The following is a 14,922-nucleotide window of genomic DNA, read 5'->3' as shown; positions in this document are numbered from 1 at the left end:
GCGAATAAAAATATATATTTAGGCTTGCATATATAATTTTAGTAATAAAATGTATGTGCCAAACAGTTTAATAAATTAAATAATTTGCTGGGTATTCATTTCACCCTGAAAAAAAATGTATGCAACTGACCACAACTGTAAGAAAAATAATAAAAATGTGTGGAGATTCACAACCCACCAAATAATATTCTGTTTTGACCATAAAAGAAATGGACAAACAACCTGTGGCAAGATATTTTCTTTAATATAAAATCTAATAAAATAAACAAGCACAGGTACCTTTTTCTTCACCGAAAAAAGTAAACACAGACATGCAGAAAAAGTTAAAAATCCTAACAGAAAGAAAAATGCACTCATAAAATCACATGTTAAGATTTAACTTTGCAGAATAAATTACCAAATAAAAGTCCAAGACAGTAAACAGATTTAGTCTGAAGAAGGTCTTGATTAAACAGACTTTTTAGTTATAAATATTGATCAAAGCAGCCCTTTCTCTGCTGCAGCGTATAAATCCTCCATCAGTCACTGGGATTTCCAAAACCAACATCAAAACCCTGAAATATAAAAACCAAATTTAATCTCATGGAGTATGTTGGGAGTACAGCAGCACTCAGAAAAGGCCAAGGAGACTCAACTCCGCCAAAACAAACCCTCTCTGATTTCAACCCGTCTCTGAACATGAGAAATAATTTATTTACAGAATAATTTACTGCAAATGTACATTTAATTTCACGGTTTGAAAAGTGTGTAGCTGATTTATAGCAAACTCTCACACACTGAGATAAATAAAACCATAAAATGTACCATCAATTAAATCTATATTACAATAATAAAGTGTTGCTATCTGTTCATTTTTTTAAAATATTCACATTTTGTTAATGGATTCTTAAAACTAGCCACCTGCTCGAGCTGAACACTTTCATTCACACAATCAACCCTCCTCACTGCAAAATGACACCTGTTCTGGAAATTCAACATCAAAGGGTTTCAACAGACAAAATATACAAAACAGCCATTTGAATTTTGTAAAACCCAGAAACTGTATTTGAACTGAATCATTTGTGTCATTTTGCAAATACAGCAACTACCGTTTGCACGATGAGTATAAATGACGTGAAAAAAACCCAAAACTGTACATAACATGTTACCCGGTTGTAACGCAGTTGCTGACGGATCATAAATTAAGTAGACGTGTAGGTGACGACCGTTTTTTTACGTTCACTTGGGGTCCTCAATGGCGCCGGTGCTGAGGTCTGTCATTTTAGGATATTTAACCTTCTTCTGGTCCAACTCGTTTTGGGCCCACAGCAGTAACTTCAGGAGTTTAGCCAGTTTAGGGGTCGACTCCCTATTTTCATAGTCCAGTACGGCTTGGTTCACCTCGCTCCACACCTGCGTGACAAAACAGAAAATCTTTGTTCGTTTAAAAAAAAAAGAATAAGAGACCATTTAAAAATTTTTAGTTTATCTGATTTTACTTTTTATAGGTATATGTTTGAGTAAAATGAACATTGGTCTTTTATTCTATGAACTACTGACAACATGTCTCTGAAGTTCCAAGCAAAAATGTAGTATTTATTAGCAGAAATTGAGAAAAGGTCAAAATAACAAAAAAGATGCAGTGCTTTCAGACCTCAAATAACACAAAGAAAACAAGTTCATATTCATTTAGAAACAGTAATGTTTCAGGAAGAGTTCAGAAATCAATATTTGGAGGAATAACCAGGAGGCTTTCAGTCTGGTTCGGTGCAGTTGGCTCTTAAGCCCAACTTCTAAATACAATAGTTTACAACTAGACATAGTGAGGATGACCTTTTGCCGCTGCATCATGTTGAGCAGGTCTCCGAAGGGCGACTCCTCGGGGTTGTCGAAGGCCAGAAGGGCGAGCGTTCGCTCCATCTCTGTCAGACACTCTCGGCTCTCTTCCCCTTGTTCTGCGAGCTGCGTCTGAGCAAACTCCAGGGCCGACTCGGTCTCTCTTAGCCTGATTAGCTCAATCAAATGTTGCTGCTACGAGAAAGATAATAAAGGATGTAAAGTTAATGTGCAAGTAATATCTTGTTTTATCACATTATATAACATTTCCACCCCCCCAAAAAAACATTAGCACGAACTTTGGGAAATACCAGAGCTACATATTATGTTTACATCAACTGATGAGTGTAAATGGTCGGGTGCAACCGTACCTGCAGATGGAAATACAAGTATCGGTTTGTGTCCAGTAACTCTGGGTGTAGGCTGTTGATGAGCGCGATAGCTTCTTGGATCTGTCCCTTCAGGATCATCTCTCTAATCTTAATTCTTTCATCCAAGGAGTCCAAATCCACACTGGGCTCAATTCCTGACTCCATCCGAAACTTTTCCGCTGCCTCTTTGAAGCCCTCTTCATATATACACAGGACAGATGCAAATATGTTAATAAATAATACACTCCATTAACCAAAAATATCACGAGAAAGTTTATTACTTTAAGTTCAAAGAAATATCAAAACTTGTAATATCCACACAACATGGCATACTTAAATCGATGTGCTTATTTTTGCCAATTTTTATGATTATAGCTTACAGCTAATAAAACTAATATTCTTTTTCTAAAAAATTACAATATAGCATAAAAAACAAAAAACAAATTTTGGATATTTGACTCGACAGTTTTCCAGCCTACAGCCACTGACAACCTCCAAAAGGAGGGTAAGCCACAAACAAAACAAATGCTCAAGAAGCTGTCAATTCAGGGAATGCTGTATCTAAGCTGAAAAGTTGAATGGAAGGAAAAAATGTTGTAGAAAAATGGTCCATGAGCTACTAAGCAAAGTCTATTCAAGAACTTGGGGGACATTCAATGTAGACACAACCTGGACATTGGGCAAAACTGTCACTTTACTTGTGTTAGGCCGCTCCAGAGCCAGAGTGAGTAACTAATACCCTCCAAATTAACAGATATGAACATTTGACATCAGGGATGAAGGACAATAGACAATCTTGCGATGATAACAGTAAATATTGCACTGATGATATCAAAGGTGATATTTGCCAGATCTCTTCTTTCCTTTCTTTCTCATCAACTTGTGACCTTCAGCATTTTGGGCAACATAATTTGTGCCCAGTATAAGCATCTGCTGCCACGACACCCTGCCCATCTGACTAAATATTACTGCAAAAGCAGGCAAAATGCAAGTTCATAACCTGAAATGTGATAGAAAACAATTGTTGCACTATAAACAGTCCTTTGCAATACAAATATTGCGCTCATAGATATTACAATGATGACATAATCTCAATAAAAAGGGTAGCGCTACTTGACATTTACAGCTGCGAGTATACGTTTACATTTTTTAAGTGAATTACTAAAATAAATCAACTTTGGATCATATTCAGAATTTTTTAGATGCACTGGGATAAGCTAAATATTCAGGTAACTGGGTTACTGTTTTCTAGAGAAATGTCTCACCTGTCACCAAGTAATTCATGATGAGCCTATTCATGTCCGCCCTCTGAATGTGAACATTGTTTAATTTGTCCATCCACTCCTCTTTTGTTATGTCCTCTGGCTTTTCAGCATAACTCATCATTGGGAACCTGGAGAAGAGGCGAAACATGAGCAAGACTGACACAGCTTGGTCAAAGTGTGGATCTGCAAGAACTGCTGCGCATCAACAACTAATTAATTAGAAAATAAACACAGACAGACGAATCAAACATTACAGTCCGAAACGATGCAGGCAAATAAAACAGTATCAACGCGACTCGAATCATGATTAAACACCTGCAAGCGTCATCAAAAATAAACCGGGGCGATCAAAACAAACCCGCTTCCTCCACAGCACTAGCCGGAACTAGTTAGCATACTGCACGCGTTTTCACAATTTACCGTCAAACTCAAGGTCCGCTGAGTTTACTTTCACTCTGGGAGAAAAAACAATTAATAAATCAACCAAGTGAAGTCGTCGCGATGCTTCTAGTAGAATAAAAAACAGTCAGACGCCTGTACAGAACCTAGCTCCGACCGCTACCTCACTAACGAGGCTAATTTGATAACCTCGCGATAGGTGTGTGAGAGAGCTGCGAAGCCTCCGATTGGTTGTGGCTGTGACGTCACGGTTGCTGAGGAACAACGAGGTTCGTCTCATAAGAGAACGTTTTACACAGCTTTTGTAGCCATGCGTGTTTCACAGTACTACAGTGTTTTCATATTTATTAAAATTTTTTGCACAATTTTATACACTTATAAATTTATTCAATTCAAAATTCAACTTTAAAAAAAGGGAAATTAGATGTAACTCATATTATCCGAGGTTGGTAGGAGAGTTGAATAGATTAGAAAGGAGGGTTGGAAGCAGGCCCAGCGGCATGGGTGGGCACTGGGGGGCCTTGCCTGCCACAGAGTCACCAATGCCCTTCTCCCCCTGGACTGGAAACTATTGCGTTCATTTTACCTCAGAGTAACATGAGAACTATTATTTCTATCTTGATTTGATACAGTAGGGGCTCCCGCATTTCCCGTATCACAGTATTTCTCAATTCCAGTCCTCACACACCCCCTGCCCTGCATGTTTTAGGTGTTTCCCTTCTGCCACACACCTGGATTGCATCTTCTGCGGTCCTTGATGCTCATGCAATCATTTGAACCAGCTGTTCTGGAATAGAGGCACATCTAAAACATGAGCAGGGGGCAGGGAGGCCTGTGGACTGGAATTGAGACGCACTGCCGTATCATTGCCTTCTATCCCCCACACTTTTTTCAGTCGTTACAACAGCTTAATCCATTGTTAGCATGTTGTAACATGTTTTTCTGAGCCGCCTTTAAACGCAACACAGCGCTAATATGCTCTCTCCGGTGTTTTACCTGTGCGGCAGCAACGGAGACGTGTTGTTGCTGCTGTGCATTGCGGCACGGTGGTGTGTGTTAGAATCATGGCAGCAAACCAGCAAAAGGCAAAGACTTTTGCACGTTTCCCCCCCAAGCTAACCAAGTGAATTGAGTAATGCTGCTGGATGCTAATGTTAGCTAAATGATGCTTAGCTAATGCAAATAAATCACATTAAGCTTGTTAACAAGAAGAGACTACTAATATTGTTGTTATCTATCTTCAAATGTGGGTTGTGCTGATTGCATTTACTTGAATAACTTTTTGGGGAAAAAAGTAGTTTTACTATGCTGTACTTTTTTCTTTTACTTGAGTAGATTGATTTTGCATTCAAAGAAATAGGCTTAGGAGATTGGAAACCTTAGATTTCTGTAACATATGAGTTGTTAATGCAAATTTGAGCACAATTATTCAACATTAAACATGTCACTATTTATATCCTTTTTTGTATTAATAAACATGGTTATTTTATTTGAAATGTTACATAAATATTTGTTTATGTGTTTATATTAAAGTAAAAGCTTGTTTTGTCTGCCCCCCCACCCAAAACAAAAAAAAGTTAATGGCCCCCCCTGCTAAACTGTTCTGGAGCCGGGGCTGGCTGGAAGGTTTGCAAGTAGGGTTGTAATTGGGGTTTGAAAAGAGGGTTTGAAAGAAGTTTGGAAGGAGAAATGAGGGTTGGAAGGATGGCTGAATAAAGTTGTAAGGAGGGTTGGAAATAGGAGGGTAGTCCCAACCCTAATTCCAACTCCTATTGAAACCCTATTTTTAATTTGTGTTGGAAATAGGGTTTCCAACCCAAATTGGACATAGGGTTGGAGGGGCAGAGGTTGGAAGGAGAAATGAGGGTCAGAAGGAGAGTTTGAATTAGAGTAATTCCAACCCTAATTCAAACTCCCCTGACCCTAATTAAAATGTGGGTTGAAATTAGAGTTCAATCCCAAGAGACTATGCTCCTGGGATTGAACTCTAATTCCAGTTTTGATTGAAATTATGGTGGGGAGGAGAGCTGGAATTACGTTCAGAAGTAGGGTAATTCCAACTCAAATTGGAATTAGGGTTAAAGCTAGTGGGCCATTGTTTTGTTTTGCTTTTTTCTGAAGAAGAAATACAAACAAAAACTTGAACAAGGATTTTATGAAATTATTATTGTGAATGTTTTAGGCATTCACACTAGAACCTAGACTCAATCCTGGTTACGCATGTAAATGTAACTAGTTACTACCCAACTCTGATAATATAATATAATATAATATAATATAATATAATATAATATAATAATTATTATTAATGACAGCTTTCCTCACCGCGCGCTCTCTACGTCATCATTTCGTCAGTGCACGCGCACGTCGGGTCCTCAGTGGGGTACCAGGGGGCGGAGCCAGCGAGCTGCTGCAGCTGTCCATGGTCGCATAGTGAGAGCCAGAGAGGGTCCGGGTACGTGCGAGATGCGGCCATAGTCACCCTGCACCGCCTCACATCAGAACCCGTCCGGATCGGTATTCCTATTGAGCAACAGAGCCGACTGAAAGGTGAGGATTCCCTCTGCTATTCTGTATTTTCTCTTCCTTTTTTTCCCCCTTTGACGCTGCCTCTTGCCCTTGAACAAAACACGACGATCCATCCCTGCCTGAGGATCCAGAGCAGGCCCCATGCAGGAAGCGAACCAACATGGATGCTGCGCGCAGAGGCAGTGCAGCTGATGATGCTCGATCAGAGATTACGCTCCCGGGATTGAACTCGCAATTCTTAATCCTTCCTACAGACAATTTACGTTCGGGAATGAGATTCGTAGAGGAGGAATATTTGAAAGCCACCTTTTAGATGAATGAGATTTCCGTGAAAATGTGACGATAAAACGAGAAGGGCTTCAAATACAGAGCAGTGGCTCTTCAATTGTGTCGAGCTGACACCCATTTGGACGCAGCCTGGTTCTTGAGAATGATTAAATAAATTAAATGTATTCTTTGTAGAATTATTATGTTTTATCTATCCCGCTGTGCTGTAGCTGTTCAGCCTGCAAGGATGTCAGCTTGTAATTTACTAAAAGCAGTGGACCTGCCAAGCTGCAATGCTGTCAGCAATCAGCCAGAACAATGAATTACCCAAAGGGAAAACAGATAAATGCAGTTGAAAGAAATTAGCTCGTCATTTGGACCTGCACAGATTTGATTTCTCTGTAAAAATGCATGTTGGGACTTTGTGTTTATAGAACTAGCTGTTCTCTGATGCCCTCAGCGTCAAATGCCTCTTTATGATTGTCATGATTTATTAAATAGAAAGCAGTGAAGATTTTTTTAAAAATGTTTTTCTTTAAATTATATACTTTATGACTGGGCGACAGGATTTAAAAATAAAATCTCAGATTTTTTTATACCATGTCAGGTTTCAAATGTTAACAGATTTTTCTTTTTTGCTTGCTTTTTTTCTACAACAGAGGATTTAGGTAATTACAAAAATACATAAAAAAATAAAATAAACTTATGAGAAGTAAGTCGTACAAGTACAAAGTCATGGTATTATGGAAATAAAGTCACAATATTATGAGAATAAAGTTGCAGACTTTATTCTCATAATATTCTGACTGCATACTCGTACAACTTTATTCTCATAACATTATGAATTTATTCTTGTAATATTAGGACTTTATTCTTGTAGTATGATTTTATTTTGGTAATTTTAAGACTTTCATCTCATAATTATGGTTTTTATTTTCTTGCATGGTTCTAATACGCCGTTGTACTTTTCTGCAAAAGAAATTACAGGAAAATATTTTCAAAAAGTGGCTTTTGTTTCAGTCATCTCTTCAGTGAGTTGTACGATGAATTATGTGGGCCAGGCTATGAGAATTTTTGTTTATTTACGAGAATAAAGTCAGAATATTAGCAGAAAAAGACACAAATTTACTTGAAAATATGTCTTAAAATTATGAGAAAAAAATTGTTTCAATGTAAAAAAGCTAATCAATTAATCAGGATCTGACATGAGTAGCTCATGTGTAGATTTTTCTTCTGAACAGAGTCAGGTATTTTCACAATAATTTCAAAGTCATGCTATGAACAATAATTTCATGCTGATGTGTTAAAAGAGTAAGGTATTACTTCACAAGATGCTGAGCATTCCTCATTTTAATTTAAATTTTTCTGTGATGGCGTTCTCATAAAATTACCATTTTATTCCCAACTTTATTCTGGTAGTATTATGACTTTATTTTCCCAATGTTTAAAAAACATCATAGCCTGGCCTTAATATTCAGTTGTAGAGCTGACTCATCGTGAACTATGAAAACCCAAAGAAAAAAAAAAATTGAAAAATTAAATCTTCAAAAACAAAGTATTTGATTAACTGTTAGAATGAATTTATCGCCCGACCTTAGTAGCAGTGCTTTTCTCTGTTGTTGTCACTTTGTGCAGCCTGTGAGGCATCATGGCTGAGCACCAGAGGCAGCGCTCTCTGTCCACCGCCGGGGAGTCTCTCTACCACGTCCTGGGGGTCGACAAGGTCGCCACATCGGACGACATCAAGAGGTCCTACAGGTGAGGCTGAGTGCTGTGATTTACAATCAGACTAATTCAATCCCCTCTGCCGCCGTTCGGCCATTTTTAACCTGCCTTCTGCAACAGGAAACTGGCGCTAAAGTTCCACCCTGACAAGAACCCAGACAATCCGGAGGCAGCGGAAAAATTCAAAGAGATAAACAACGCCCATGCCATCCTGAATGACCCCACGAAGCGAAATATTTACGATAAATACGGCTCTCTGGGACTGTATGTGGCTGAGCAGTTTGGGGAGGAGAATGTTAACACTTACTTTGTCCTTTCAAGCTGGTGGGCAAAGGTAAGATGTGAAAAAACATTGTCTTTAAATCATATAAGGTGCATTTTAATAAATTCATACCTATACTTTAGTAATTCAACTCAAAATGTGAAACACATGCAAAAAATTAGCGTGACGTCTCTCATTGGTTTTTATCTCTTAATTTTGATAATAATGGCCAATCATGGCTAATAAAAACCCAAAATTCTTTTTTTCAGAAAATTAAAACGATACTTGACAATTATTTATCAAACTGTCACTTAGGGTACGTGAGAAAAGGTAATTGCTAAAGAAGCTAACTGCTTATGGTGTGCTGTCTCCAGTAATTCAATGAAAAGCTTAGTGGAAGGAAAAAGTCTAGGGAAAATTAAGCAAGGATTCACATTTTTACACTTCTATTTGGGTCCCAACTGCCTCTAATAGCAACCCATGAGTTTAAAAAAACACCCAGCCATTTTGTTTGGCTGTAAGTTCATGTTTTTGGGTGTCTGGAAACTGAGCCATTTCAAAAGCCTTCCCAATGTAACGTCACAAATCAACAGCCTCTGACCTTCACCTAGTTACCACAGCGAAGCCCAGCCTGTTACCTAGCAACCCCAGCGAAGCTCCAACACATTTGGTAGTTCTTTACTTTAAACTATAATCTTCAAAATTAATATTAACACTTGGAAAGTTTCACTCTGTGTTTGAAATAACTTAAAATATAAATTGCTCATTTTTTGAAGTGAATTACTGACGAAAATAAGCTTTTTGATAGTGTTTTTTTTCTTTTAGATGGATCTTCAGGTTTTATTTTGTTGAACCTGTTTGTCTGCAGGCTCTGTTTGTATTCTGTGGCCTGGCCACTGGATGCTACTTCTGCTGCTGCCTGTGCTGCTGCTGTAACTGCTGCTGCGGACGATGTAAACCTCGGCCTCGGGAGGGCCAGGAGCAGGACTTCTATGTGTCCCCCGAGGACCTGGAGGCTCAGCTGCAGTCTGATGAGAGAGGTGAGGCCCAAATAACCAACATTTAAGGGTTAAAATTAAAAACATTTTCAGCTTTTTGGACTCCTTTTGAGCATAAAGACTCAAATGCTTCTAAAAACAGCCCAAATGCTTGAAAAAACATTTTTTGGGGGGGGAAAAGTTAATGTTTTTTTTTGGTGTCAGGAAAAAAAGCTGTTTAAAAAAACCTCCCATTTGTTGAGTCACATTCCACGGGCACTGCCCCGTTACCTAGCAACCCCAGCCCTGTAACTTAGCAACCGAAAAGGAACTCCAGCACATTAGAAATATACATCATGCAATATAAATCACTCAAATGTATGACAGATCACACAGTTAGAATAAACAGCAATAAAAATTCATCACAAAATGAGTCACAGTTCATACAAAATGTTGGTAAATTTATAAAATGTACAATAATTAACTATTTCAGTTATAGGTGTGTTGCTCCTAAAAAGATTTTCAGCTTCTTTTTGAAAACTGACTTCTGTTCAGCTTTTATGAGAGTTAATGTTAGAGTGCCACTCTTTGATTGCTTTGTAAGTAATCAATCAACCAATCAAGTTTATTTGCATATTTCAGCAACAGAGCAGTTCATAGTGCTTTACATGGTGAAAACATAAAAATGGTCATAAACACATTGTATGGTCAACAGTTGTGAAAATCAGTAACAAACATTACGTTGTGTCTGGTGCCATCGTTAAAATCATCAATACACATTAAATATATTGGTCAATATTCCATTTAATATCTCTGAAAATCAATTCTAAACAGGTGGATTTTTAGCCTTGATTTGAAGGAACTTGGTGTTTCGGCTGTTTTGCAGTTTTATGGAAGTTTGTTCCAGATTTGTGGTTCATAGAAGCTGAATGCTGCTTGATTTTGGGGATGCAGAGCAGAACCAGAACCAGGAGACCTGAGAGGTCTGGAAGGTTTGTATGACAACAGTAGGTCTTTAATGTATTGTGCTGCTGAGTTGTTCAGTGATCTGTAAAATAAAAGACATAACAGGTGCTTTTGAGAAAATTTGTTTTTGCTTGAGTTATGGTGACAGTATTATACCATATAATACTGACAGTATTATACTTCAGCCTTTAGCTATACTAAAGGCTGAAGTCAAGACCATGAAAATTGTTCAACAATCCAAGTAGATATGTAGTGGCGATCCAGTGATGGTAGAGTGGCTCAAAATGTTCTTACAAAGATAAAAATTGCAAGAAAATGATTATCCTTTTATTTTGTTGCTTTCCTTTCATAATTTACATTTTGCCTGTTTTTAAGAAATTGTAGTTATAAAGACATCATCCAGATCTAAAATGTATAAACACAGTTGTTACAATGCCAGGATTGTCATTTCAAAATGATTTTCATCTTTAATTTGTAATAAATCCTGTAATAATGGCTGCTGGAAACGCCAAGTGTTTTGTTGTTGACTTACCATCCAAAAATCAATTTCTGCATTCTTGTTGGTTGTGCAGAAGGCTCCACTAATGCTTTTCTAAGATGTACAGTTGTATAATATTGTGTGTGTTTGCAGCCATTTTAGGTTCTAAAACAACTTATTCTGAAAGAAGCTCAAAATGTACTAAATGATCATTATCTAAGAATGATTTTGTGCACAAAATGTATTGAACATGGGGGTTAGCACGCCCCACGTTTGGAGGCCTTAGTCCTCGACGCGGACATCGCGGGTTCGACTCCCGGTCCCGGCGACTTTTGCCGCATGTCTTCCCCCCTCTCCTTACCCTCCTTCCTGTCTGCCTACTGTCGCAAAAACTCTGCGGAGAAAAAAATAAATAAAAAAAATGTACTGAACATATTTTGTGTAGCCCATGATGCCCAAAGTCGGTCCTGGAGGGCCGGCATCCTGCATGTTTTAGTTCTCTCCCTGCTGGTAGTAACAACCTTTTCAGCATGTCAGTGTTTCTCTTAGGCCTTCTGATGAGCCATCATTGGATACAGGTGCATTAAACCAGGGAGAGTAGTTAATAGCCATCTTGGTAGGAAGCATAACTAACTGTCATGGGAGTTGCTATGTAGTTGCTATGACAACAATAAACAAGCCACAAACTTAGAGATAGTTCTCGTCTCGTTCCTATATAACTTATATATAAGTACATTACTCAATTACAATTTTTGAGTACTCTGCCTACCTTTCTGTAACACTAAGATAAATCTTAGTGATATTTACTGCCGAACTAGAAAAAATAGCTTAGCTAATGTAACTTCTATCTGCAAGCTAAGATGGACATGTAGCCTATGTGTGTAATTACAGACCTGCTGTGCCAGAACCAGAATCTTGTTATTTACAGGAAGAGTTTGTACGTCCTTTACAAATCCTTTTAAACACTGATTGCATGCGTCCATAGATTTTAGGTCGCGAAACTCCTCCATGGTGTAGCCATGTTCACTAAGTAGTGAACTATATCATAGTAAGAGATCGGAGGCAGCTTGTCCGTATGGTGTGACATGTGTCCACTCTCTGTCTTATACGGATCGACCCCGACAGCAGCCATTTTGTTAATATATATTTATCTTGCTAATTGGTCAAGTTATTTTGTTGGTCTTGAAGCCATGACTCTTGTATGCTTTGCGCTGTTTGCCTACCAAGATGGCGTGGATCGCTTCCGGTTCAGACTTGTGGGAACTGTGTATTGAAATGAAGTTTGTGTTTCTCAAACAGAGGCTGCTGGGGAGCCCATAGTGCTGCAGCCGTCGGCAACAGAGACGACTCAGCTAACATCGGATGGGCACTACTCCTACCACACCGACACCGGCTTCAACTAACCCCTCCGCTCCCGTCAGTCCCAGAACGGAATCCTGCCTGCTTCCCTGCTCCACCTCCGTGAGATGAAAGAAAAAGGCAAACCCATCCTTCCACGTCAGAAGAGCCATGCAGAGGAGAGTGGACTTGTCAGCATGGCCTTTCAAATGAACTAATGAAGTCACATCCACTCCCCTCCTTCCCTCATCATGCTTTCCCCATGTGCAAGAAGGAAAGAGAAACAACCAAACTGTTTCCCTTTGGGTCCTTCTTCTGCACTTTAACCACACAGGTCCCCGTTCCCTCCGTTTCCCATTGTTTGCATCATGGTGTAGCATGCAGTGTGTCGAAAACATTGTCCCTACAATTTCTTTATGCCTTGGCAACAGTTTTACTTATTAGCAAGAATCATAACATATGTGCAGTGATGTTAAAATGAGCACAGCTCACCAGGAGGAGGAGAAAGAGGTCAAGTTTACGAGATATTTTCTGCTGAAGGAGTGGAGAGCCGCGGCTCGTCAGGGATGGTTGGAAACATGCATGAAGGTTCAGGCAGTCAGTGCCATCATTAAACGTTAGAGGACTGGTCTGTCCCCACATTTGCACTTTTCACTTCTAATTTGAGATCGATTTTGTTTTCGGCACAAAAACAGCTCTGACACTGTTTTCTGTTTGTCTCTTCTGTGTTCCTTCCTGAGTGGTTTTGATCCAAGTCGTTAAGGCGCCCAGCTTTATTCGTGGACAGGCGTTCATAAATACCAGCCAGGGTTCAATTTAGCTTCATATCCTATTACATGCAACAGGGAAAGGTTTGCGTTCTGCGCCTCACCGCAGCAGGTATTGTGATTATTTTGAAGCAAACTCCTGTAATGGATTTGGTCCATGTTACATTATAAATCTCATATTTTCATATCAGCAGCTTAACATTGACATAAACTCTGGATGCAACAATTAGAAGGAACCTCACACAAAACAACTTGTTGAAGTGTAACAAGTTTATTTAGTTACACTTCATCCATGCTGGTTTTATTTTTTATTGCATAAAGCCAAGGAGCTTAACAAAGTTAAGCTGTGCAGAATTCAAGATGATTTTATTTTATCTTTTATTTTTTTGTGCAATAAGCTCAGCTTTGCCAAGCTTCATCTTATTCAACCAGTTTTTTTATTTTTATCTTGCAACATTAAGGGTAACTGTAGGATTCATCTCATTCAAGCTGACTTTATTTTATTTTACTGCATAAAGCCAAGGAGCTTAACTTTCTTAAACTGAACATAATTCAAGCTGATTTTATTTAATTTCTATTTTTGCTCTATTAAGCACAGTATGCTTATTAAAAATGAATCCCGTCCAGTAGTTTTTATTTTATTTTATTTTATTTGAGTTTTATTGTGCAATGCTAACCTCATTTTGTCTCATCCAAACTATTTTTATATTTTTATTTTATGCTATAGTGTAAATATAAGCTTGGCTATGTAAAGCTTAATCTCATCGAAACAGTTATTTTATTTTTAGCTTATTTTATTTTATTGTTATTATTCAACAATATCTCAGTTTTGTCACACTTGATCTCATTCAAGCTATTTTTAATTTATTTTATTTAAAATAAAAATATTTAAAATAAAATAAATAAAAATTATTTTATTTTAAATAAAATAATTTATTATATTTAACTTAAAATAAATATTTGAAAATAATTTTAATGCATTTTTTAAATGTTGCATTGAAATAATGCAATATTATTCTGTTGTATTATTTTAATGCAGAAATAATATTTTATAAAGATATTTTATGGCATTAAAATTAAACATTTTAATGCCATAAAATATCTTTATTTTATTGCATTAAGTTGCACCTTATTCTGGTTAATTTAGTTTAATTTTATTGTGCTGATTTAATCCAAGCAGCTCCAGTTTATCCAGCTGCACTTCAACCATGCTGGTTGATGGCATCACATGATTTTCTTTTTTCTCTTTACACCAAACTTTGCGCGTCCCTCTCTTCCTGGGTGACGTTGAGTTTAAATCTGTAGAGCCTGATATTCTGTCCGATGCTGTGATCGTTCTTCATTGTTGACTCTCTGAATCTGCGAAATGCATCTTTGAGAAAAAAGAAACGTTTTTCTCGTACTGCATATTTGACCACATATTAATCTTTGCTACTTTTGCAGCTTCATGACTACAACTGATGTGTTTAAATGGTTTACAATTGGTGAGCCCCTGTAGCCCACCCCTCTGCTATTAATGGTATGGATGTTGACCTCTGTGGCCCTTGTATGATGTTTCCTGTAACCCCCCGATGCAACATAGATGTTCCTGTCATGGCTTTTTCATTGAGATACTGAAAAACGCTACTGTAAATGTTTTCAGCTGAATGCACTGTGTCGAAAAAAACTATAATGGATCAGGAAATGACTCCAAAAAAATAGTATATAGTGTAACTATAGTGAAATGGTTATATGATGCATTTTTGATTTTTAAAATTTATTTC

At 37.9% G+C, this 14,922-nt stretch overlaps 2 protein-coding genes across 2 annotated transcripts; one reads left to right on the top strand and one right to left on the bottom strand.

The window, feature by feature from the left end:
* Positions 1–223: 223 nt before the first annotated feature.
* On the bottom strand, positions 224–4,054 carry LOC114141217 (glucose-induced degradation protein 8-B homolog). Its single transcript, XM_028011702.1, has 5 exons — positions 3,872–4,054; positions 3,452–3,579; positions 2,187–2,383; positions 1,813–2,010; positions 224–1,392 (listed from the first exon to the last, which is right to left on the bottom strand). The coding sequence occupies exons 2-5, from the start codon at positions 3,570–3,572 to the stop codon at positions 1,219–1,221; spliced, it is 690 nt and encodes a 229-aa protein (XP_027867503.1). The 5' UTR covers positions 3,573–3,579; positions 3,872–4,054; the 3' UTR covers positions 224–1,218.
* A 2,171-nt stretch (positions 4,055–6,225) lies between these two features.
* dnajc5aa (DnaJ (Hsp40) homolog, subfamily C, member 5aa) lies at positions 6,226–13,590 on the top strand. Its single transcript, XM_028011517.1, has 5 exons — positions 6,226–6,400; positions 8,282–8,404; positions 8,492–8,705; positions 9,502–9,673; positions 12,354–13,590. The coding sequence occupies exons 2-5, from the start codon at positions 8,295–8,297 to the stop codon at positions 12,455–12,457; spliced, it is 600 nt and encodes a 199-aa protein (XP_027867318.1). The 5' UTR covers positions 6,226–6,400; positions 8,282–8,294; the 3' UTR covers positions 12,458–13,590.
* The last annotated feature ends 1,332 nt before the right edge of the window (positions 13,591–14,922 follow it).

Source organism: Xiphophorus couchianus, chromosome 24 (assembly GCF_001444195.1).
Source record: "Xiphophorus couchianus chromosome 24, X_couchianus-1.0, whole genome shotgun sequence".
Classification (NCBI taxonomy): domain Eukaryota; kingdom Metazoa; phylum Chordata; class Actinopteri; order Cyprinodontiformes; family Poeciliidae; genus Xiphophorus; species Xiphophorus couchianus.
Note: the sequence above shows the minus strand (reverse complement) of the source record. Positions and strands in the feature narration are given on the sequence as shown.